The sequence below is a fragment of the Thunnus maccoyii genome, chromosome 10 (assembly GCF_910596095.1).
Source record: "Thunnus maccoyii chromosome 10, fThuMac1.1, whole genome shotgun sequence".
Classification (NCBI taxonomy): domain Eukaryota; kingdom Metazoa; phylum Chordata; class Actinopteri; order Scombriformes; family Scombridae; genus Thunnus; species Thunnus maccoyii.
In genome coordinates this window covers 23,048,692-23,075,337 of record NC_056542.1, presented here as the reverse complement: position 1 = coordinate 23,075,337, position 26,646 = coordinate 23,048,692, and the positions used below count along the sequence as shown (strand labels likewise).

The following is a 26,646-nucleotide window of genomic DNA, read 5'->3' as shown; positions in this document are numbered from 1 at the left end:
TACAGTAATATGCCTCATCACATCAATGTTTAGGAAAAATAACAATAATGAACTTTTAAAAGCATATTTTGATCATGGCTGAGGTGAATAAGAATTAAATCAGCTCACCAGCAAATCGAAACAATCCAATAACACTGTAGATGACAGTTTGCACAACTCTCCACCAATTGCACACCAGAAAAACTTTTTTCATAAAAGCATTTTATGGGCTGGCAAGAAATGAGGGGAGTGAGATGGGGAGCAACATCCAAAAATTTCTGCTGCTGGAATCAAACCATAAATGTGGTAGTTATGTGGCATGTGTCTGAACCAGTAGGTTACCAAAATGTACCCAGTGTTGATGAACTTGAAATATGTCAGCTGTCTGCCGGAATTATTCCTTAAACCAAAAATGCACTCCTTGGATCCACATTGGTTCATTAAATTAAATAATCATGAAATGAATTTAATAAATAGAGTTAATTTCATGGCCATCATTGGATTACCTTTGGAATATGCACTAAGTAATTTAATTTGTTTTAATGTTAATTTTTTAAAAATTTTATATCATTTTATTTGATTTACGTGTATTTCTTAATTTTGTTTTTTTATTACAGTTTTAATTACATTTTTGATATATTACATGTTTAATGTAATTTTATTTAATTATTAATTATCAAAATATAATTTAATTTATTCTTATTATTCTTCTTCTTCTTCTTCTTCTTATTATTATTATACATGAGTAATTATTTAGTTATTTTTATTTAAAAAATATAGTGCCACATGTACACATAAGCAAAGAATGTAGTAAAATAGTGTGGAGTAGTGTAGTGTGATGCAGAGTTCTATATGATTGAGACTAGTGTAGAGAGCCTGATAGGGGATGATCAAAATTCCTACTTATGTACTAGAGCTTATGTGCTTATGACTACATGATATATTATGATGTAAGATATTTATAATATTGGAAAGAGAAGTGTTTGTTGGTGGGGAAGAACAGGATAGAACATTTCCAGCATCTAATACCCCTGAAAATTCTGGCATTGCAAGCTCAATTCTTACTGAGGTGGCCAACTCCCTGTTGGTCTGTGGCCACTGAATAATTGAATACAGTGAAATATATCTTATACCTCAGGCTGTTTAAGGTCAAGGTAAACATGCTCAACATTGCTGCTGAGGCTGCCAACTCAACACTGAAGACTTAGTTTACAGCAGACAAGGCCAGAATAAACTAAACCATTCCAACAGAATACAAAAGTGTAGAAATAAATATGTATTTTTCCCAGGGTTTGTGGGATCTGTGCTCATTTCTTTTCTTTCCTCATGACCCTAGTGACTCTTTTTTTACCTCAGCAAACGTCATCATACAATGATTCCAATAAAAATAAAACTGTTCCTCCAAATCAATGCTCTTAATTTATCATGACCATGCTTTCTGTATGTATGTAATAGTGCAGATTCTGAATTTTGAATTTGAAACACTCATTTGACTGAAGACTTGACTGAAGAGAGACTTTCTCCAACAGAGGGATTGTGTCTTTACTAGCTTGAATGACAACAATAATACAAAACACAATTTTCCAGGTGCTGCTGGCCTTGTGGAAGCATGAGTGTAAACGTGTGATAGCTGACAGATTTACCATGCCTGAGGACGTGGAGTGGTTTGACCAGGCTTTGGCAAAACTGGTAGAGGAGGAGCTTGGCGAGGAGCACAAGAACATAGTGGACTATGGAGTAGACAGATACTTTGTCGACTTTCTACGAGACGCACCTGAGGCTACAGGTACTGACCAATCAACGGGATGTCACATTTGGGAGATTCTGTCAAAGATTTAAACATTGTTACCTCTAAATAAATTACAGGAATTTCTTTACCAAGTAATTTCCATGTCTGTGTCGCTTTTGTATTGTGATGACTTTAATATAAAATGCTTTCATCACAGGTGAGGAGCCAGAAGATTCAGACTTTGATTTACCCAAGGTGTACGAGCCTATCGAGTCATTTGAGAGTTTGAAGGACCGCCTCAACATGTTCCTGAGCCATTACAATGAGAGTATCAGGGGTACTGGCATGGACATGGTCTTCTTTCAGGATGCTATGATACATCTGGTCAAGGTAATGTATAGATGCCTTTATCATTCAGCCAAAAACATTGTAAAAGAATGAGAAGAATAATTTTTAAAGTATGTAAATTACAGTGTATAGCCTTGAGGCAATGTGTTACGTTTTACCAAGCAACTGGCATCCAGTAGCCACAGAACCACTGGAGTTGTGTCTCTAGCCACCTGACAAATGTATTGTCCTTTTTCTTTCTCAAGCCTTCAGCTATTTATTGAATGATCAAGATATTTGCATTTAACTTGTTTGGTTGCTGATGTGCACTCGCACATAAAGATGTCCCAAGTCAATTCGAAGGATTGATATTGAGGCTGATCCAGGTATATTTTAGAGATTTGGTATTGGCTAAAATAAACCCAATTACAGGCTGATTTTTTTCTTTACTGTACAGTGTTTTCTCCGCATTGCAGAGCTGCTCCACACGGCTCTACATGAAAAATACATGGCTTCACTAACAAATCTGTTATCTATCCTTTCTCTTTCTTACAAGCAAAGAACAGTGTACATAATGTTCTGTTATGGGCAGACACCCAGTGTTAAATTGGGTCTGACTCAAATTGGGATCAGGGCCAAATAAACTTGTTTGAGACATCCCTGCTTGCACTCAAACAAAACCTACCACTCTGTGTCCCGTGTGTTTAGGTGTCGAGAATAATCCGGACTCCCGGTGGTAATGCCTTGTTGGTTGGTGTTGGAGGCTCAGGAAAACAGAGCCTGACCAGACTTGCCTCGTTCATTGCTGGATACAAGATCTTCCAGATCACTCTCACACGGTACTAATCACATACGATATCTGCACACACACGCACGCAGGGCACTCATTTCCTATCCATACACTCTCACCTCAGCACGCCTCATATCTTCATGTTTTTTTACTTCATGTCGTGCTCTTATTTCTAACCTCAACTTCTAAAACTCACCAAGACTGCAGAATGCCAGTAAGAAAGTCCCTCACCCTGGGTACTGCCAGCTCACAGTTTGTGTGCTCACTGTGGTCAAGCAAGACATGTGTATCTGCTTAGATAGTCATCATTTCATGTAGGCTGTAATAAGAATGGTTGACAAGTGCTCTGTTTCACTCTGACATCAGCATGAACCGTCCTACAGAAATGCTCCTCGCTGGGCTGTCACCAGTCATTTATTTGATTTTCAAAGCAAAGAAACATTCCAGCTGCTCTGGAAAAATCACATTTCTTCTTAATCATCAATCAACATAAGCTCTAAATATATGTGGGGCAAGAAATAAATATTGTAGTTAATTGGAGAATCATTCTTTCTCATCATCTTTATTGTATCTACAACATATTGTATATTTAGTATAATATTTAATTGCACAGAGTCACTTTATCATGTAAGACTTCCTATAGTTTGCTGGGTCTGCGAGGCTCAATAGATTCTCGAGTGGATGTTTTCAGACAACAAATATCAGATCTCATTAGATGTGGGCTGGCTTTGCAAAGCTAATCCTAACTGTCTGCACCCTGTTATCACTGTACTGTATTCTAAAGACACAGTAGACTGGAACATGAAGTGCCATCCTTTATTGTGTGGTAGAAATTCAACTAAGTAGGCAGGTGCACTGTAGAGCTGGAACAATTACTTGATTAATCAATTAGTTGATTGACAGAAAATGAAGCAGCTTTTTTGTCTTATTTGATAGTAAACTTAATATTTTGGGATTTCGGACTGTTGGTGAGACTAACAAACAATTTGACCATTTCCAAGGGCTTTAGAAAATTGCAATGGGCCTTTATTTTTACCATTTATAACATTTTCTAGATGAAATTATTAATTGAGAAAATAATTGGCAGATTAATCACTAATGGAAATAATCCTTTGTTGTAGCCTGAGTCCACTGAAACAATTTAATCACCAAAGAACTTTTACAAAAGCTCAAACAAAACAGATTCATACCGTAAATGTTAATTCCAGATGCCCATGCTCTCTGCAGAATATGAATACTCTCTAGTTTCAGTTGGGACATTTTGGGAAAGATTCATCATTCATTGCTCAGAAGTTGCAATCAGAATAAATGAATCGCCCGGACAGTTGGATACTTCCTGAAAGAAATTGAATCAGATTGATATTTACTGTACAAAGCCTTTGTGGCTCTGTCCTACATCCATTCTGTGTCTTCTCTGTGAAACAATAACATCGTCTCCTATGAAACTCTTCTTTGTGCAGTTGATTCATCAGGATAAGAAAATCTCTCACCTTCTCTTCAACTGTGTCACTTGTCTCTGCTTGCTCTGTCCTAATCTTTGTGTCTCAGTCTGGCCTATCTCTTGTTTTTCTTGTATGTTTTTCTCCTTCCGTCTCCATGTGCATTTCTTACAGTCGATTTTCTTACTGCTTTTTTTTCCTAACTGATCTGGAGAAACAGGCATCTCAATTGTTGGTTTCTGTGTGCCTTCTTTTTTCCTCTGCTCTCTCTTCCTCTCTGTCGCACACAAACACACAGTTTTACCTTTTACATGTTCATCCAATACAGTTACATCTCTTTTTCTCACGCAGGCTCAATTCAACTCGCGTTCTCTGCAGCCTAAATTCTCTCATTGCTTTCATGTTATTGCTTTAAACTCAGTCATCTTAACTCTTAAGCAAGTTACTCTCCTCCTAGATATATATATATATATATATATATATATATATATATATCTTTTTCATACAGTCAACAGATCTATTCCACCCATTAATCTCACACGTTTACTCTCTAGTTTATTTTTCATCTCCCACTTTACAGTTCATTCACGTTCACACACACACAAGAACAGACGGAGGCACGTACAAAAACAGGCAAGCGGGCAGAAAAAAAAAACATTCACACATATACACAACTATATACAAACGGATATTTACACTGCTGTTTCTTTACCACTGTTAAAGCCAGAACTGTGTCTTTTCACACTTTTTTTGTCACTTCCACTAAAAGAAGCAGCCCTATCTTGAAAATCCAAATGACACCTTTCAGTGTTTGCACACACACACACGAACACATACACACAGCTGTTACAAGGCTGTCAGTGTTTCTCTCACTTTTGTGCCTTTTAACTGTTTTCATCGCAACACACCATACTGTATATCCATATTCAAAGCCACGTTTGCAAGTGACTGTTTAAAATAATTACATCATAGAAAATGTCAATGTGTCTTGACTACAAGTGCAAATTAGCTGTTGAGCTAACCCCAGCTCATTTACGTTGATGTTGTTAAAATGTCATTATTGATTAATGTGCAGTCTCCTATAAATAAATAAACCAATAAATAAAATACTGGCCACATGGGGTGCTTTTGGGGTTGGAAAAAAACAATGGATTTACAATTACACTCTGTAATAGTGCCCTGAGTTCAAACAACATCGATCACATATTCAAATTTATTCAAACAGTGACACATATACTGTATACACACATTTCACACACACACTTCACACACTGCTTTCCTTTTTATATCTTTCTTTCCCACTGTCAAATTAGTTTGGAGTGATAAAAGCAGAAAGAAAAAAATGTGGGTGCATATTTATTTTATGCATGCTGTTTTTTTTTTTCCCAGCTCATACAACACAGCCAACCTGATGGATGACCTGAAGGGTTTGTACAGGACAGCTGGCCAACACGGCAAAGGCATCAGCTTCATCTTCACTGACAATGAGATCAAAGACGAGTCCTTCCTCGAGTACATGAACAACGTTCTGTCATCTGGAGAGGTCAGGAGCACGTGGGGAAAAACATGCAGCAAAATGCACATACATGAATGCAAATACATAATATGAATTTACAGCTTATAAATGATAACTTGATTAGTAAAGGTTTCCTACAGAAACAGTTATAATACTAATGTGGAATGTGTTTTAAATGTGGCTTTTTCCTGTATTACTCTGTAACTGCAGTAATAGCAGCAGATAGTTTGAAGGTCAAGTGCCGCTGTTAGCACATATCTCTGCTGCATTCCCCAGAATCATCCACTATACTGGATATAGTGGCTTTGGGGAAGCTTAGGCAAACAAAGCATTTCCAAAGCACTTTCCACTCTACTCTCTTATTTACTGTCCTCTTTCCTTCCTCTTCAACCTCTTCTTCTTTGACTCTGTCATCTTTCTATGCTCTCTTTGTCTATAACTACTCTTCATTTTTGTGCTGTCTCTGCTTTTTCCAACTCATTTTCTTTCCGTTTCTTTTCATCAAGTCATCTGGTTATCCCTCTTTTCTCTCTCCTCAGTTTTCTTTTGTTGCCCTTCTCTTTTTAACCCCCCCCCCTCTCCATCCCTGCTCCTACTCTTCATCATTGTCATCTTTGTCTCTTCAACTTTCTCTCCTCCTCCATCACCCATCTGTTCTCCACTGCTTCTTCACATGCCTTTAAGTCCTTTCCTCCTCATCCATCTTTCATTTACTCCTACTTTTGAGTTAGTCCTCTCCCCTATTTATTTCATCTTCTATTCTCCTCCTGTTCTCGTTTTCTTTTTCTTCTTCCTTACAACCTTTTTCTCCTTCTTCCCCCTCACACTCTAGGATCATACTTAAGGACAGAAATGTGACTTTACTCTATTGCTGCAATTTATTTTGGTATGTCCTTCCTGAGAAATCCTCTGGCACTCAGAAAGTCATGTGTGCAACATTTCTGACAGCAGAAACAGTGTTTCCAGTTAACTGTGGAACGGTCAAAAGAGCCACGAATCACAAACATGATCATAGTAATTGTTGCACAGAAACACATTCCAGCAATGACCATGACAAAAGAAATAGAGACCTGACAATGGCAACTTAAAAGATGGAAGAAGTGGAAAGAATAATGAGCAATGCAAGCTCCTTCAGGTTATACCATGCCTGCAGTCTGTTGTGCACATTTAGAAGTGAAGCTAGGGAGTATATATATGTACCAATATTATATCAGGTGTGCTGATAAGAAGGCAAAAATAACAAGTAACAGACATCCAGAAAGATTTATGTAGTACAGCTATGATGTTTTGACATTACATAACTGAACCAATCATCAATTTTCACACGTCTAATGTCGAGCAATTGGAATAAGATATTTCACCCGCTTCCCTATCAGGCTGCTACTACTACTGCTGCTCTGTGCTGACACAGGAGTCTCTCTGCTCTCTGCTTTTTGCCTCTTCCCAGCTCCCTTGCTTAGATATTTATGTTCTTTCGGGCTATAATGTAATTCTAATCAATTCTAATGCATGTGCGGCAGCAGGCTGTAAAAACGGGGCCCCATTTTATAACTTAATGGTAAGCTTAAAACCCATCTCATGAATCTTCTCACATATTTCAAATAAAGATGTTCTAAGAAATCATAAATACATTTATGGGGAGGTGGGGGGGGGCGGTGAGCAATTCTCATTGACACTAAAATGAGAATTGCTGGTCCACCTTAAAAGTCAGTCCACCTGAAGTGAGCCTGGTCAAGTTAAGCTAACACGTTTTTGCTAACTTCGGGGCTAACCCCCTTCGATAGGTGTGTATTTTCTTTGTCTTGAGGAGCAGCAGCATTTATTAACTGACAAACAGTCTGTACTGTACATTTACTGCCAGATTGACAACTTACTGCTAAACTTTTCCTCTGCTCCGCTCGCGTTCACGTCATGTTTCTGCCGCTCACCCTCTGCGCTCGCACAACTACACACGCACATTTGCACACACATTTGCACACACATACCCACACACAGCCTTATTCCCTAACGGAGCTACGCTACTCTTGTACCTTTCACGTAGATGTCCTTTTGAAGAATGAAGAGAGGGAGGATGACTAATCATTAGTAGCTTGTTGATATTAATGATCCTCTGAAATTTTAGCAGCGGCGCTCGTAATTTAGCAGGGAAATATAGGGGAAACACTGAGTAATGTTAACATAGCATAACAAAAAAAACCAAACAATGAGTACATAGGCTAATTTAGTAAGATCTGGAGAGGGGAAACTACAGAGGAGAAATCAATTTTCTTAAAAAAAGGCTTCAACGATCCATATTTGATTTGTTACATACACAAATAATGTGTTAACTGAAATGCAATGTTTCATGCTCTTAAGGCTGTGCTAAAAGACTGGTGTGAAAAAACAGAATAAGAAAGCAAAAATGCATAAAGGATGACAAATGTAAGACGAGCATAGCCATCATAGTGATGACTGGCCAATGCTTTGATGGAACAGGACTGTTAGAGGATTTAATACATTTCATTTTGTTTTCTCATTTTCAGCACACCCTTGAATCTAGTAAAAAAGATGAGTTTTGCATCTACTTCCTCCAATATTACATAAATCTAATCTGGCTAAAATGCCACTCTCTTGAACTTTCCCTTCTAAAAATATCTGAATATTCATTGAATTACATTCTCAACCTCTAAGATAATTTGTTATTGGCAAACAGGGTCCTAATCTAGTTTGCCAAAATCAAACCTATTAGCATGTCACAAGTATTAATAACCCTGCTTCATCAATGAGTGGTTTGATGTGAATTGTTCTTACTTTAGTTTTTTTCCCCATCTTTTACCTTCATCTACTTTGCCACCTTTGTTTACTTCCCCGTATTGACCCTTTTCCTCCTTCTGCCTTCGCTTTTCTAGTCTTCCTTATGTTCCTTTTCCTCTTATCTCTCATGTCCGCCTCATCATGGTAGCATCCCTATCCTCCCTCTCTTCCACATCCTTACTCACCTGCCTAGATAACAATTTAAGCAGCCGATGCTTTACCCGAGGAGGTAAATAGACCAGGGGAGAGCGGTGTGTTGGGTTGTTGTTTGTGTGCAGGTGTGCGTCGTGTTTGTGTATGATGGAAAGAGAGAGAAGGATGTGTCAGGATGTGTGTATGTGTGTGAGAGAGAGAGACAGTGACAGAAGTGACAGAGATGAGAAACAAAAAGGAAGAGCGAGTTGTTGGTGTGAGCTTGTTGTTTAAGTTGGAGTAAGCCAGCAGATGGTCAGTGACATGCTTCTAACCACAACACCAAAAGTCTCTCCAAGACTCTCTTGCTCTCTCTGACTTCCCTCTTCCGCTCTTGCTCTCTCTGGGCAACCAGGGATTTACCGAAAAGGTGCAAAAAGCAGCATTAAGGGTGCAGTAGCATCATCCCTGTGGTCAAACCTGAAGAGAGTGGGAGTTTTATTCCAGAATAAAGAGGTTTTTTTCCCCCTGTCTTCAACACAAGGCAGTAAGGGGAGAGAGAAAGGCTTCAACAAGTGGCTACGCTTCCCTGTCTAGCCAATCATAAAAAAATGAAATGTTAAAAAGGTCCAAATATCAAATTAAATCAACTTACAACCCCATTTAAAACTTAAGGTAATGGATATAACCCCAGTTCTCTGATTAGCATGAGTGAGTGTCTCACTATGGGGAACGCCTCCTGCGTGACCTCATCAGAATCTCAAATAACATTACGCCAGCCCTAATTGGCTGGCACCAGTGACGCCTATGTCAGGAGGGGATGGGACCCTCCTCCTATATAATGGGCTTACATAGCATCAGTTGTCATTCAAAACAAGCTCATCTCTTCCTCGCTTCCATAGTAAGGAGGGTGGTCTGCTGAGACACTCACTCATGCTAATCAGACAACCAGGGTTATATCCATAACCTTAAGATCTCTTTCATAGCATTCGTTTCGTGTCTCACTTTGGGGAAACATACTGACTCCTGGATTGCCAGACATGCCTGAGAGGAAGACAACTGTCCCCAGTGGAGCTTCACAGAGAGGGAGCCACTTACTAAGAGGAGCCAGTGCTGAGGACTGAATGTGCCAGGGTTGGTGCCGTGACATCCAACCTATAAAATCTAGCAAACGTGTGGGGTGAGGCCCAGCAGGCAGCCGCACACACCTCTTGAATAGAAACTCCCTTAAAGAGAGCCCATGAGGATGCTAAACCTCTGGTGGAATGTGCACGTAGGCCAGTGGGAGTCTGAAGACCCTTGCTAGTATATGCCAAAGCAATAGCCCCCACTATCCAGTGGGACAGGCGTTGCTTGGACACAGACTTGCCCACGTGTGGTTTCGACCAAGACACAAATAACTGGTCGCCCTTCCTGAAACCCTGAGTCCTGTCCACATAAATACGCAGAGCACGGACTGGACACAGAGTATGCAGACGCCGATGCTCCTCAGAGGAGCTCCTCTGACATTGTTTGAGAGAAACCATGTTGCCCCTGCGAAACAGCACATGTATGCATGGTTTCCACTCTTTCAGGGGATAAAAATGCCTTGGCTTGAACAGAGTCCAGGGTGAGCCCTATGAAAGTAATGCGTTGAGCTGGCGTCATCATGATCTTTTCCACATTTATCTGAAAACCCAGGTTTACCAGGTGTTGTGCAAGAACATCCATGTGACAAGTTACCTCCTGGCTGGTTGGGGCTGCCACTAGCCAGTCGTCGATCTGCTTTGGACACTTTGGGGATCCTGAAAGCAGGGGCCGGGTGAGAGACAGCCTGTGCGTAAGACTGGCGTGGTGCCGTGGAGGCAGCAGGTTGCCTCTTCCTGGGCAGGCACAGTTTCAGCGCCTTACATCTCTTTTGCATAGAGGTGACAGCTGCACCGAAGAGACCCTGAGGGACGATCGGAGTGTCAAGGAGCTCCTCTTTCTCCTTGGTTGTCAGGTTGGTGAGCCCGAGCCAACGCGCCCTCTCCTGAAGAACCATGAGGCACATGGCTCTCCCAGTAGCTTGGAAGGCTACCTTGTGGAGACAGAGGACGTGGTCTGTTATCACGCAGATTTCTTCCCACAAAGTGTTATCTGGTTTAGCAGTCATGTCCTCCTCTAGTTCGGCTTGGTACGCCGTTAGGATAGCAGAGGCGTTAAGGGCTCTCACTGACGGAGCCGCTACTTTGTAGCACTTATCGGCCAGGCTAGACTGGAAGCGGTCTATTTTGGAGGGAAGAGACGGAGCAGAGGAAGACAGGGAGGTCTTCGGGTGAAGGTGGCTCGCTACCAGCGGCTCTATGGGGGGCATCTGGCAGACACCATGGGACTCAATCCCCTCACAATCCAGCAGTGAACCTCCCACAATGGGATGTCTCTCGCTGTATGGCCTGTCTTTCCACGTTGCTGTTGCCGCTATCTTGTCGAGTAGCTCCAGGAAAAACGGCAGCACTTGCTTCCCGGTCTTTTTCGCTGATGGCACTTTCTTGCCGTCAAACCGAGATTTTGCAATCTCCGCTTGGGCGACGGGCCATGGGATGTTTAGCCTGGCAGGTGTGCGCTTGCACATATCCTGCATGTCGAGATCCGTGAGAGATGACATCGAAGACCGGTTACCTCCGTCCGTGGCAGAGGGCTTAGCAGCCCCGCAAGTGTTAGCGAGCAAGATGGACTCTTCCTCCTCGTCGTCAGACAGCAGGAGCTCCAAGTTGGCCGACTCCTCTCCATCCTCGTCCACATCTCTCTCCAGGATATCACGGGTAGCAGCGAAGGCAGGGGGACCGACTCCGCCCAGCTTGGCCCAGGTGTAGCGGCCAGGCCCTCAGACATATCTGCTTCTCCCTGCGGCGCAGCTGCTGATGAGATGAGATGAGAAATCTCATACCTAATTAAACACTAATTTGTCATCCTAAACATACAGTACTTCTTAGTGCTGAGAGAAAACAACTTGCGTCATGATGATCTGTATCTCCATAATTTAAAGCTGTGTTAGAATACTTACTACTAGAATCACAACAATTACTGCATGCAAAGCTTACATTTAAGAGAAAGAAGAAAGCCTGAGGTGGTTAAAATTTTATGTGGAATGTGGAATTTCTTGTACATAGAAAGAAGTTGTTAAAAAATAGATAAAATGCTGAGTTCTAACTCAATTTACCAAATTACCTTTAAACCTGACTCGATATTAAATGTAATATGACTTCTATATATATTTTACGAAAAGCTTAAACTGCTCTGTGTTCCTTTAATCGATATAGTCTAACCAGTATTTTCAAGACTGACAAAGCATTTATCATGTAGAATAGTTATCTAGCTTTAAAATATACACACAAACACAGAGAAATGGATGGATAGATAAAAGATAATAACATCATGACCTCAGTGACATAAATAAAGTGTTTGTTTCCATCCTTAGGTATCCAACCTGTTTGCTCGTGATGAAATTGACGAGATCCTCAGCGATCTCATCCCTGTCATGAAGCGGGAGTTTCCCAGGCGACCACCGACTAATGAAAACCTGTATGAGTACTTCATGTCAAGAGTCCGACATAATCTCCATGTTGTTCTGTGCTTCTCACCTGTTGGGGAAAAGTTCCGCAACCGGGCGTTAAAGTTTCCAGCATTGATATCTGGCTGCACCATGGACTGGTTCAGTCGCTGGCCAAAAGACGCACTTGTCGCAGGTATATTTCACAGACAATTTTAATTTTATATTTATATTATCTGTCTATATAATGGGAAAATTGTCTCACAATATGCATATATCCCTGTACTATATCTTCCATACAGGGAGGCTGCTATTATTTTTCGCAGAGCTGTAAAATCGGATTAAACCGGCATATTACAACACTCATTTATCACTCAGTCAGCTTGTTAGCAGTATGTCCCCTGTGCTGTTTAAATACCGAAAGTCAGAACAAAAATAATAATTTTTCAAATTGCTTTTGTTAGATTAGGAAATAAAAACAGTAAATCCCAGCAGCACGACTAGATTTGTCATTAATCTTATCAGTGTTGCTTCAGAATGTTGTTTAGAAACATTCAACTATACTGATATGGATTGTAATTAGATTTTTCCATACACATATAAATATGTCTTAATTTTTTCAGCTATTTTAAATCTGCGTAGCTCATCTTGTCTTGAGAAAACAATCTCTTTCAGCTCATCCATTGTAAGCATGTCAGTTTGGTTTTAGAAAATTAATTGTGAAAATGTCAATATCTTGCAATTATCTCCTGCTGCGTCTCCCTCTGTCTCTGAATGTCCTTTCCATATTGTCTTCTACTCAATTCTGCTCTCTCTCATTCTCCCTCCCCCATATTTCTGTCCCTCAGTTTCAGAACACTTCCTGTCTGTCTATGACATCGACTGCACGCCCCAAGTCAAAACTGAAGTGGTTCAGTGCATGGGCTCTTTCCAGGATGGGGTGGCAGAGAAGTGTGTGGACTACTTCCAGAGGTACAGTATTTCATCCAACATACACTTTTGTACTTTGTGTCATCTTGAAGCAACAACCCGCCTACGATTTCACCTCCACCTGCAAAGAATCAGTTCTTGGTAGATTAATATGACATATAATTAACCTGATTTAATCTTATTTGAATCTAGATACAGACGCTCCACCCATGTCACACCCAAGTCCTACCTTTCCTTCATTCAGGGCTACAAGACCATCTATAAGGAAAAGAGGTCTGAAGTACAGACCCTTGCCACCAGGTAAACAGACTTAAAGGATTAAGTGAGCTAAATCTCTATTGTACTTATAATTACAATGTTAACACATAGCCCCTTTTTAGCCTTTGTAGAATTTAAAGTGGCATCTTTCCACCATGGCCTACAATTCTCCAGTCCCCTTTTAATGATGATGCATCTACTGGCAGAGCTGAGGGACTTTTTCATGCTTTCAAGCCAGCAGCTAAAAGGGGTTAGGAATCAATGCCTCCACTTTTGCATGTACAATATGCTAATGTCTACATCTGTTGAAATTAGGTTAGGGTTGTTTGTATAAGCCTTGTGTTTAATGGATAATATATAACAATATATACAGTTGTCAAAACTTTAGTCTGTAGTCTAGTCTTCTTCTTAATAATTATTTGTGGAACCGATAATAACTATATTACAGATTGACCACAGTTATCGACTCCCTAATGGCACCAACGGTGATGGATGACCGGGATGCATCCTAATGAAGGAGCCAATGCAGAACTATCAGCTATGAGTCATGTTTTTAAAACATCAGTACAATATGAACTACACCATTAAGTGACACCCTCGATCTCATATAACATAAAATCTCTGTACTCCTTTTTTTATGATTTTGAACTTATGTCTGCTTATCAACTATTCCCTGAGCCTCCCAAGATTTATTGGCAGCTGCTGGAGGGATACCATGACATTTATATTCGTGACCTATGTTATTTTTCTTCACCACATATGCTACAAGCTCACCAGGAGTGTAAAGCTGTTTACCTGATAAAGTTCCAATATTTCCACCACCTGATGCAGGGAGGAACTCATAATGTCATCTTGAAAGTTTTGTCTGCAGTTGTACATATTAACAACAATGTTGTGCAGACATGCAAAGGTGCTGCCCAGATAGTCTAGTGCATAGTAGCAAGGTGCAAGATGCAAGCTGGAATTACAGGCAGATTTACTGATAATGTTTAATATTTCTCCTGTTCAGGATGAACACGGGTCTCCAGAAGCTGAAAGAGGCATCAGAGTCAGTAGCAGCACTCAGCAAGGAGCTGGAGGTGAAAGAGAAGGAGCTACAGGTCGCCAATGACAAGGCTGATATGGTATGTTTGTAAGATCAGTGTGTCAGGAGTTGCATATGCTTTCCAACAATTGGATTTTTTTAGTTGGCTTGAAGTTTACTTACATTTTAAATTGAAATTTTGGATTGAAACAGCAACATAGCCCATAATTACTTGTGTCTGTGTATCTTATGGATTTGAATATTTGTTGTTCTGGTTATTCTTGGTTATATTTTACTGTATGTGGAGGGACATGTGAATGTACATGAACATTGACAGCAGTGAAATTAATGGTGAACCAGTGAGTTAGTAAGTGAATGAATAAATGAAAGTAAATGGCTGTACCAACCAGGCAGTGCTGTAATATTTCAGGAATAAATAAAAATTAAATAGAGTGAGGGATTCATTCTGTTTAGTGCTGGAGTTTGTTTGATATCACCTGGGAGGTTTCAGGTAGGTATTTAGGATCTATTTAAATTTTATCTACTTAAGTGATGAAGGTTCTGTAATGTGTGAAATAATAGTCCAAGATGTGCAGTGTTCCAATTACTATAATTAGTGTCCATGTCGAAATTGCCTGCGTGCCAACATTTATGCTCATATGTATCAAGTCAATATGTGTTTGCTCAAAGTAAAGTAAGACAGAGTCTACAGCAATGCTTTATGACACCAGTCCTTTTCATTTTGTTGATATTGAAGAAGGCCTGAAAGTAGAGATTCTAAAGTGTAATGGCTATTTTCATTTGTTTTTCATGCTTGTGCATTCACAGGTGTTGAAGGAGGTGACTGTCAAAGCCCAGGCCGCAGAACGAGTGAAGGTGGAAGTCCAGAAAGTGAAGGACAAGGCCCAGGCCATTGTAGACAGTATCTCAGCTGACAAAGCCATAGCTGAGGAGAAACTTGAAGTTGCCCGGCCTGCACTTGAGGAAGCCGAGGCTGCACTGCAGGTATGGAAACAGCAAAGCTGCCAAGTCTCACACATTGACTGTGAGACTCGCGCAATTGACACTTTTCACATGCTCTCACACCACATGTCCATTTTCTCAGGCAGTGAAAAACAAATTCATAACTGATAATGAAAAGAGGACACTGACAGCGCACAGACAGACAAGACAGAGCAGCACAGCACAACAGCAGCAGGGGAAAGCGAGAAATCTACACAAATCTATTACATTATATGTATTCCCATGCATCCTGCTCAGAGTAATCTCAGTTGGCGGCTCTTTTGTCAGCAGCACAGTGACTCTCCCTCTCCTCTTGCGCCATTTGCACACAGGCAGGAGTGAGAGTGAGTTACTATGGTTACGGGGGTGCTCTGTGTCTCTGTTGCTCTGAAACTTTGTTGCGATTCCCAGTAATAGGTTTTTAGGTTAGTTGTGAGGCCATTTCCTTCATCCAAGTTGTTTGTACTTTGTTGCAATTGCTAAACCTTGAAGATGGCCTTGTGAGTATTGAGAATAGCAACAATCAGGTTTAATTATCCAAATCACATTGTGATGTGTTGTAAGGTTATTTCATTTAGACAAATTGTTTGTCCTTGTTTGATCTGTTTGATGGCCTAGTAGCCTGCAACCTACTACCATTTTAGGCTACATAATGTTTCTATAAATATAATTTCAAATATGAAATAGCCATTCTTCTGATAATCATTTCCTGTCCTGATCCACCCAATTATATTTTGTGTCACAGCCCAGCTCCAGACTGTAGTGAAAAAGGGAAGACACACAGGTATTCAGTATTACAAAAGTAAATTTATTTAAAACAAAGTACTCAAAACAAACAAAAATAACAACTGGGTGGGATAAGTCTGTAAAGTCAGTAATGTAGGGAGTGGATGAGGGAGTGTATTGTGTGTGGGTGTTGTATGGTGAAACAAAGGAAAAAGAACCAAAAAGCAACGCAGGAGTGTGTGGGCGAGAGAAGAGAGAGTCTGAATTGACAGTTTCTCTGGCTTAAAACACGGGGCACATCAGGCCCAGGTGTGTCCCATTCCTGCTAATCAGTGTGCCCTCAGGAACCTGCTCCTGCAGACAGAGAACAGGGCAGCGATAAAGAGAGCAAAACAGAGTCACAACTGTTCTTGATGCGTTCTTGGTTTTCATAGCACCCTCAATCTAACTAATCTAGATTCCTGCAGGTGGCTGTTTCTTGACTTAATCCAAGAGGTTAGGTGGCGTAGATATGCAGGAAATTTGTTTTAAATTGCAATTTTTTTCTGGACGAGGACCCCTAAAACCCCCACTAATTATGTATCTCTCCAAGTTTGCTCCCTCATTTTAAAACATAAGCAGATGCCCATGGTGAAGAGCACTGATCTTACTGATCTTACTATATGTTTTGAAGAAAAATATGTGTAATATCTGGAGTACATATCAAAAAGACTACCTGATAAACACAAATTAGCAAAAACAAAAAGCCTTATGAAAAAGGTGTTGGTTCATAAGGTTGGTTCATAAATCTCACTCCAAGCTGAAATCAAAACTTGTACAAACCTATTTCGTAAGTGAAAAGATGATGGGCTTTCCACACAAAGTATTCATACCATATGGTCTTATCTTGACTGATATAACTATACTCTTATACCATTGAGACATCTTTATCTCACCTTCAGCTGGTCCAGAATGCTGCTATTAACAAGCCTCAGCTCCTGCATCACTTTCCTGCACTTTCCTTTTCTTTGTTTTCTCCGTCAGATATTGTCTATCTCCATCATTGCATCACTATCCTGTAAAACACTTTGGATCATCTGTGTTTTATTTAAAGCTTGTTGTAAATAAAGTTGACAATGCTCCATAGCGCTACTAGTGGTTAAAAACTCCACAGGATACCTTTTAACATCTTTTTTAAATTCATAATTCATTTTCATATATTTATTCAGGTTAATTAATTTATGTGTACAGTATGAATACAGTATTTTTATGGTTGTATTTTCATGTTCAGTGACCAGTTTCATTCAAGCCTATCATACAATGCCACTCCTCATGATGTTCTCTGATGCCACTGTATGCTAGTTGTCTCAGCATAAATCTGCCCTAAGAGATAACCTGAGGGTGAAAGAATTGTCAGTAAACTGTGCGTTGGAGCAGTTTATTGTGCTCCCCTGTGTGACTTAATGCCTCCACCACCAATATTTGCCTTGCTCTCTCGCTTTGTGTTGCTTCAAGGTGCCACTTAGAGCCCTCTGTAACTAGCTGTGTGTAGCGTCTATAGTTAGCATGGTGCTCTGGGGCCTGGAGCTACGTTGTAATTAAAGCTGTCCTCCTGGGTAGATGGTTGCATACAGATTTCCTATGGCAGGTCCCTGATTAGAATTTTTATCTTGCCCCTTATATTTCCAAATAGGCAACCCTTGGGCAGTCCCTTTGGATTGATGCTCATGCAATTTGATCATGTATATTTCAAGTGCTACAGAGGGTTTTTAATAGAGCTGTCTCCTAATGTTCTGTGGAGTAATTTACCAAAGTGACATTGTACAACCTGGATGGATGAGATGAATCTATGCAGACAGTGTACAGTATTGTTTATAACTACTTTTCTATAGCTTACTCCTTTACTGCTAGTTTATAGCTAGCTGTAATATTAGATATTACTGTAATTATTCACAGTTTTGTCCCATTTGGGAAAACAAAAGTTTTTCTGCTCATTATATACTGTGTTCCTTTAACTTTGCTACAAATGAACACAATTATATGGCGATGAGTTTTCATAACAAAACTACAAAATATTTGTATGAAACAATTGATTTCAGTCTTTATTTAGTTGATTATGATTACAGATAAGTTAGGTTATTTATCATTAATTGACTTTAGAAAAAGATCATCAGGTTTGCTCACTGGAGATCCATTTTTTATTAATTGACTTAATGTGGACCTTTGCCTAACCTCTTGGTGCACTATGGTGTGAAAAATTCTAAATCAACTTTTATTCTGCTTTCCAGCAGAAACCCTAATCACTAATACTTTATTGCTGGAATAGCAATCCCAAGAAATGAGTTACTTGAGCTCAGGGACCAAAGATTAATTGGGTTGCATGGGATAGTATTAGTTCGTTACTTTCATGTGAAGCGATATAGAGAATAACAATTAGGAAATTAAAACATTCTAATTTTTTTTTTACTGTTCTTCATGTAAAGGAACCTGCACAAGACTGATTAGCTAATTGTGATCAAGCAAGAAGACAAACTGAAATTGCAAATTAGCAGTCATCTTACTAAGACACTGTCATAGTCATAGAGAGGAGATTAGAGGAGAGGAGTGAAAGTAGAAGTAGATGGACCAGGCTGTCTGCTGGCTGACTCTCTGGTGGGAGATTCACACTAAACTTGGGCTAATAAAAACTGAGTGGAAATGGAACAGAGAGGAGAGAGCAGAAATGAGGAAAGTGCAAAAAGGAGAAGAAAGGAGACAAGCGGGCAGGGGGCCTGATGAAGCAGCCAAACACTCTCACTGGGACATTTCCTTTACTCTCCAGCTGTCTCTCTCTCATTTTAATCAGTCCCTTGAGGTAATTCCTTGTCCTTCTCTGTCAAACTCTGCTTGTTCTGTTGGATGTTGTACTTACAGTCTTCATGCTTTCTTTATTTCCCTCAATCTGTCCCCATCAGTGCCTCTGGTTGTTTCCACTGCAGCAATGTGTATAATATAGGTCCTGTCCATAGAAAGAGGAAATGAAAAACACATTTTATTCTTGGCTCTCATCTCAGTTAATTATCCATCCACTCACTTCATACTGTAGCGCACCCTGTGTACATGCAGTTTGCTTGCCTGTTAAAATCCCCTCTTTTAATTTACCTTTTCCTCCCACACATTTGCTGTCCTCCCATGTGTACAAAGAGTAATTATAACACAAAACTAAGTTCCACATGACAACACAATACCTTACATGGCATCCTGACAATAGGTTTATAGCGCAAGATCAAAAGAATGATATAAAATCAGCCTGTGTAAATGTAAAACAGTATTATGCCTTTGCTGTAAAATGCACATTGTGATCCATGTTGTGCCTTTTTTGCCATTTCAAAACATCATTAAACATTCAGATGAAGTCAAAATTCTTCTCACCTCTGTTTCTTCTCCCTCTGCCCACTCAGACAATCAAGCCATCAGACATTGCCACGGTACGAACACTTGGCCGCCCTCCCCACCTCATCATGAGGATCATGGACTGCGTGCTGCTACTCTTCCAGAGGCGGGTCAACACAGTGAAGATCGACCCGGAGAAGAACTGCACCACGCCGTCATGGCAGGAGTCCCTCAAACTCATGACAGCTGGAAATTTCCTGGGCAGCTTACAGGTACACTCACTAATATCACATTTGTACCGGTAAGATTGAAGGATGGATGCTGCACAGGACCAGCTCCCAAGTTCCCCAAAACACATGATTTGGAAGATATTAAAGAGTTATCCACCAAATAAAATAAAGAATTAGAAAATTAAAAAACAAATAAATAAATTGTACATATATTACTGGAAGGACAAGACTAAAAAACATAATTTTATGTTGGTGGTTATATACCGGAATAGAATCCTTGCAATAATAATATGTCCTTGTGTAAAACATCCTGTTTTAAGATGCTACAAGTACTGCCTGGGTGCATTTCAGTATGCAGCACAATCACTGCCTGCAGCTTGACTAATCAGTGAATTGTGTACTCCAATTTAATTAGCTGTTGCTGTTGTTATAGCTACCTGTTCTGTTTAGGGATGGACGTTGGCCACAATGCAGTCTCAACCTTTCAGGCAACAATCACACAGCGGGTCATAGTACTTCATAATCTTAATTGGTATTTATGTTTGTAACAAGCAGAAGAGGGAGGAGATCACAGCCTGTGTCAAGTGTATGCTCTTGTATATTAAGCTTTAGAGTTAAGAATCACAGGTTGGAACCAATCAATTTACTCACCTTATTACTGATCGGTTAAATGTTAATTTGTTGTAGTTGGAGTCCAGGGAAGGGTGATTAAATCAGGATAATGTGTAAAATAGACACAGTCAGTGTTAAGACTTTTATAGTCCATAATGTTTTCTTACATTTTCCTCAACTTGTTCCACTTTTACTTCTGCCTCATCTACCAGTTCCCTCCTCTACCTATTTCTCGCTTCATCATTTCTGTTAATCCTGTCTCTTTTCTGTCATAAAGGCTACCACCTCTACGCCAGCTCTTTTATCTTACCTTGTGCATCTCTGTATCTTCGAGCTTTTTGCTGTCTGGTCTTTTTCTGTCTATTTTTTTTCTTCCTCATCCACTCTCGCACAGTCTTTTTTTTTTCTCTTTTGTGTTGTGTTCCTCTTAGATTTCGCTGTCCCTCATTTCAGCTTCTGAGCTGCTCTACTGTGTTTTCCTCTCTTTCTCTTTACACTCGGTCTTGCTCTCCCACCCTACCTACAATATCTTTCCTTTTATTTCCTATCATTTCCTCTGCTACCTGCTCAGCTGTCTGTCTTTTTTTTCCTCTCTCAATCAACACAGCTCTGTGTATCTTTGTCATTTCTCTCCTCCCTTTTCACTAGTTTCATATTTTACATTCTTTGTCTTCAAATAACAGAGGCAGTGCACTTTAAAGTAACATGGCTTGCACTCATTTTTTCTGAGTTACATGTATGTTAATATATACTCTTTGAGTAATGACTGAAATAAGTCTTGGTGCTCGTAATTCAAATCATTCCTCTTCACTCTCCCCTACCCTTCCTCTTTTTCTACCCCTCTCTCTCCCTTGCAGCAATTCCCCAAAGACACCATTAATGAGGAAATGGTGGAGCTACTGCAGCCCTATTTTGACATGCCTGACTACAACATTGAAACAGCCAAAAGAGTTTGTGGCAATGTGGCTGGCCTTGCATCCTGGACGAAAGCCATGGCCTCTTTCTTCTCCATCAACAAGGAGGTCCTACCCTTAAAGGTAACATAGTGTAGTAGATCTAAAACAGTGGTTCCCTGTACTCTTTGTAAACGGTATATGATACTAAAATGATGCTAAAAACTGTTTGTGTGAAGTTTTCCTCGGTTAAGCAGACTCATAGACAGTTGAAATAGTAGTAGACACAATGGCAACTGTTGCAGACTAATACACATGTCAGTCTCTTAAGATTTTATCTTAACACACACAGACACACACACACATATTGCGATGCTATTACCTATCAGCGTCACCAACGACACACACACATACTTGCAAACATACTCTCTGGTCAAAGTCCCTTGCCTCCCACTCTTCCACACTGATGAATAAGGAACATGTACTGCGAAGCAGAGCAGTTGTTTTTCTGTAGAAGAGCTCCAGGCTAGAGAAACAGCACAGACTGTCTCTGATATGAAAAGGATTTATTCATATTCCTGCATTTTGGCATTTAGGCCTTTATCAAGTCAGGTTTCCAGGGCCAATTTGAATTTAATCCTTTTAGAACGAACCCAAAAATGGATCTCCCCAGGCAGAAAACTTGGTCCTGAAACTCATTGTAGCAGTCAAAGTCACAAAAGTAGAGTGGGGCACTGGAAGATCAAATGCAAAAGAACATACAATATTAATCACTATCTGGTGATTAAGATTGCTGTCTGCATTGAAAGAGTTTGGTTGCTGTTTATGAGTGAACATCAAAGGACTTATTTTAAGATCATATCTTAATCACATATTTGGTCAGTGTTGTGTATTCCCATGAAAATGTATTATTTGCTAATCTGTTTTTGGAATCAGCATCAGATAAAATCTCCACAAGTCACACCAGTATAACAGTTTTTTAAATAAATTAACTTTTAAAACTCTTCTGGCTTTCTGCTAAAAATGAGGGAAGTGACTGACGTCTCCTTTCTTACATTCAAGCTGCACTAATTAATTGCTCCTTTGCACCAACACATCAGTGCTTCTGTCAGTATTTATTTGTTTTTCCGAGGCATTATGCATTCCATATCCACAGGGCCTCTGACAGCAGAAGGGTGCAAAGCTAAATACTTACATACAAAATCCTTGATTAATAAGGTGCACATACATGCACAGTACTGGAATTAAGTCTGGAAAAACAACACCGTAAGCTATATTTCACCACCTAATAGCTGTTTTTACCTGCTCACTAAACACAGTGATTTTGTCCAAATGTCCCAAATCCATTTTTTTCCAGTTTGTCCTCTTGCCAGTGCAGTCTGTGGATGTCTGATGTGTGACGATCATACAAAAGCCTCAGCTGGCAGAATTCAGTTATACTTTTGAATTGAATTCACCACAACTTTGCCTGATGATCACCCCTGCTTTCACTGCTGTCAATGTGTTCTTCCTTGTTACTTGATTTTCTTCCCCCCTTGTTATTAGATCCATTTTCCTATTATTTAGCCCTCTGCCACATCTAATATTCTCAGTTTTCTCTGCACCTTTATGTCTCTGCTTAGCCCTGTTTTTTTTCTAATAACTCATCTCTCCCCCTTTCCTCTTTCCTTTATCAGCTCTCTCTCTCTCCCTTCATACTCTCTCATTTTCTCAATCTGTCTCTTTCACTCACATGCACACTCACACGCTGTTTTCTCTTATTCTCTACAACCTCCATGAGAACTGCCTGCCTCTCTTCTTTGATCCTGACCTTTTGCTTCATCATGGAACATAGCCTAGCAAATTGATTTTCTGGTTTCCAGCTCAGTGGTGGCCTCCCTTTAAGCTGGCCTGCCAGACATCCAGACAGATAGACAGCTGCACAGACAAACAAGCAGAAAGACAGGCAGGGATGTTCCTCTTCTCTCAGATGTCAATTAATATTAAATGAACGCTCCAGACTTCCTTCTCCCCCCCCCCCAAGCCACCCAAACACACTCAGACACACGCACACTTAGACATCACGCAGACAACTCTGCTTTCCTCATTTCCTCTTGTAAATCTCCATTCTTTTATCTCCAGTTTGTCTATTGAAGCTTTAAGTCCCTGTGTCTGCATCTGTGACACGCCTTTACACTTTTTTCACCTCTCCGCTTTCTTTCGCTATCTTGCATGACCTGAGCTGTTTTACTAATCATTTCTTTATCATCATTATTTCATTCCTTCTGTTTTTCATAGTGAGTATCTTAAAGAAAAAAAACAACACCTTTTTCTCTCTAAATGGGGAGAAATGTCCTGGAATTACTGATAAACCACTCCCTCCTCACCTGTCCTCTCTCTACCTGTGTCTGTCTGACCCTCTCTATCTTTCACCTCATTCCGTTTTTCTTCTCTTTTTTTTTTCTCTTAATTTTTTCTCTTCTCCTCTTTTTCTTTCTTGGCCATCCGCCCAGAGAACTGACCATGTCCCCTGTATGTGTTTTTATGTGCAATAAAGGCATCACTGCTTTCTCTGTCTCTCTTTCTCACTCTTCCTTTCTTTCTCAGGCTAACTTGGCAGTGCAGCAGAATCGTCTGGCCATAGCTAATGTGGACCTTCAGAAGGCTCGGGCTGAGCTGGATGCTAAGCAGGCAGAGCTGGATGTGGTACAGGGGGAGTATGAGAAGGCCATGATGGAAAAACAGGTCAACAGCTTTACTAACTTCCTCAAAAAACACAAATAAAGATGGAAGTTTGCCACAAAAAAGGAGCAGGAGCAGCATGTGCAATGACATTTGAAAAAGCAACTAGATCATGTGACATAAAACTGATGACAAAAATTATTTAAGGTGTGCTGCTAATGCTATATCTTTTTTCCATGATTTATTTTTTAAAAAGTGTAAAAATTACTTGAGACATGAGGTACATTGCACAAACGGTGGCTTATTTCCATTTGAGACCAATTAATGAACATAAGTAAACATCTTATACAAATGGACATCTACTGAATTACGATATTAATTTAGTTTAGTCAAGTTTTGATAGCACATGACAGTTATAATACTGCACATTTTTCTTTCATAATTCACTTTCTATTCCATATTATAGTTTGAATTCAAAAGGTTGGTGCATTGTGGTTTATTGATTCAACTCATAGCCTGGAACAATGAGATTTCATACAGTATCTCACCCTTATTCCTGTCATCTCACAGCAGGAAAACACTTTCAGTATTTCAACCACAGGCTAAAACATTCTGTGCATGTATAGTGAGTGGAAAAAAATGGAAAAGGTGACCTTTAAAAAAAAAGTCAGATGGCCTTACTGAGCTAAAGTTTGTCACAACTATCTCGACCTGCATATTAAGAAAGGCAAACGTAGTTGACAGTTTCCTAAACTTACGTTGTCATGACAACAGTGCCATCTGATGCTATTTATGATCAGGATGCTATCTGTGTGTTTCTTAGAAGTAGGATGGATCAGTTTCATTAAGGTTTGGTTTGATATTGATGTTTTAACCGTCACTATAATCATACAGGTAATACAGTGTTATCATATCACAAAGGTGGACACTCTGAACATGACCTAAAGACTTGTGACAACCTGCAACAAAAATGGAAAATGGCTCACTGAGTGTCATTGACCCACTTGAGTTACCCAAATATCACTTTTTAAATGAATGCAACTAACCCTAGTGATATACTGGTGTGTGTGTGTGTGTGTGTGTGTGTGTGTGTGTGTATAGGTTTGTGAGTGTGTCTTCTGTGTTTGTTTTTCATCATCAGCACTCTCTGTTCTGTGATGAATAACAGCAACTTAATGAAACAGTATGTGCATCAACATCAACTGATTAGGAAATCTGGACAGCTCAAGTTGAGTCTTTTTATAATTTTGTGATTAAGACGCAGAGCTGTTCATCTCCGGGGGCCAAAAGTGAGATTAAAGGGCTCGCAGCAGAAGCGTTTGAGGCTCAGACAATGGCTGCTGACTTTGATATGCGTCTTAATTGCAAGAAAGCCCGACACAGACAGTCTTTATTGATGAAACAGATGTTATTGCTACTGGGTAAACAACCTCATTATTGCCTGTGAGCGGTTGATAAAGAGATGGTTGTGATAAATGGCTTAAAGGTGCTGTTGACCTCTTGGTATATTTTTAAAAGGAAAACTAATTTAGACAGTCAGATAGGATAAACAGGCTGACAGGAAATGCAAGCACATTCATCAAAGGGTGGGAGGCTATCCCAGCATTCAGTGGGTGAGAGGTGGGTGAGAGGAAACTGAAAGACCTGAACGAAACCCGCACAGTGGTGGAGAGAACATGAAAGTCTTTTTTTTATGTCAATGAATCAGTATTGTAGTTGATTCACCAAAACCTTGAGTCCTATTGGACTGGGATTAAAGACCATCTCAAGTCACAAAGGACACTATTATTTCGACAGTGATATGAACATGTACTCTTTGTCCATTTACATTTACTTGATCGGTATAAATACGCACAGACAGACAGTTGGATGTATGGTTTGATGAAGAGACAGCTGGACAGATGCTGAGGGCAAGCAGACACATCAACCTACTGACCTGTTTATCTGCCCTCTCTCCCTTTTTAGACACTGTTGGAGGACGCTGAGCGCTGCAGACACAAGATGCAGACAGCTTCCAGTTTGATCAGCGGTTTAGCTGGCGAGAAGGAGAGATGGACAGAACAGAGCAAAGAGTTTGCTGCCCAGACCAAGCGCCTTGTTGGTGGGTTACAAAGCAAGCTTTAAAACGTATTATTCAAAAAGATGCAACTTAATAGGCTCTATGATTTAAAAACATGGATTTGCAAATGTTATTTGAATAAAACACATAAAATTCATCACCCTTGTTGGATGATTGTGATAAAACAAGAAGGTATACTAGTCTATGGAGTATTATCCTGGATGCTCATTCCCAACAATGTGTTCTAAATGTCACTTTTTGATGTGTGACTAATTAGAAATGTTTAATTAGTTGTATGCATTTTAAGGATTTTGTTTTTACTCTACTAAAATAACCTGCCACACCATTGCTTCCAAAATGAGCTGTTTTCTGATTGTGCTGGCATTACTCAAGATCTAATTAGTTGCTACAGTTACACATAACCAATGTGCAGGGTGTCTGTCACTTGCACATGAACCAGCAGCTTTGTCGTCTTGTTCCAGGTGATGTCCTTCTGGCCACAGCGTTCCTCTCTTACTCAGGCCCTTTCAATCAGGAGTTTCGTAATCTCCTGCTGAGTAACTGGCAGCGGGAGTTGAAGCTGCGTCGGATCCCATTTGGCAACAACCTCAATCTGACTGAGCTGCTCATTGATGCGCCCACTGTCAGCGAGTGGAACCTGCAGGTCGGTAATCTATGTCAGTA

At 40.0% G+C, this 26,646-nt stretch overlaps 1 protein-coding gene across 4 annotated transcripts in view; it reads left to right on the top strand.

Annotated features, from left to right (window-relative positions):
• Nucleotides 1-26,646, top strand: part of dnah5 (dynein, axonemal, heavy chain 5) — a 109,308-nt gene that overhangs the window by 48,508 nt on the left and 34,154 nt on the right. For all 4 annotated transcript variants that reach the window (XM_042423138.1, XM_042423137.1, XM_042423136.1 and 1 more), the window contains 14 exons: nucleotides 1,567-1,765; nucleotides 1,926-2,098; nucleotides 2,744-2,874; nucleotides 5,654-5,807; nucleotides 12,145-12,412; nucleotides 13,065-13,188; nucleotides 13,339-13,446; nucleotides 14,414-14,528; nucleotides 15,257-15,433; nucleotides 19,576-19,779; nucleotides 21,207-21,386; nucleotides 23,829-23,966; nucleotides 25,869-26,004; nucleotides 26,445-26,626. In XM_042423138.1, coding sequence (XP_042279072.1) covers nucleotides 1,567-1,765; nucleotides 1,926-2,098; nucleotides 2,744-2,874; nucleotides 5,654-5,807; nucleotides 12,145-12,412; nucleotides 13,065-13,188; nucleotides 13,339-13,446; nucleotides 14,414-14,528; nucleotides 15,257-15,433; nucleotides 19,576-19,779; nucleotides 21,207-21,386; nucleotides 23,829-23,966; nucleotides 25,869-26,004; nucleotides 26,445-26,626 — 2,289 coding nt within the window. The remainder of the gene's footprint in view (nucleotides 1-1,566; nucleotides 1,766-1,925; nucleotides 2,099-2,743; nucleotides 2,875-5,653; nucleotides 5,808-12,144; nucleotides 12,413-13,064; nucleotides 13,189-13,338; nucleotides 13,447-14,413; nucleotides 14,529-15,256; nucleotides 15,434-19,575; nucleotides 19,780-21,206; nucleotides 21,387-23,828; nucleotides 23,967-25,868; nucleotides 26,005-26,444; nucleotides 26,627-26,646) is intronic.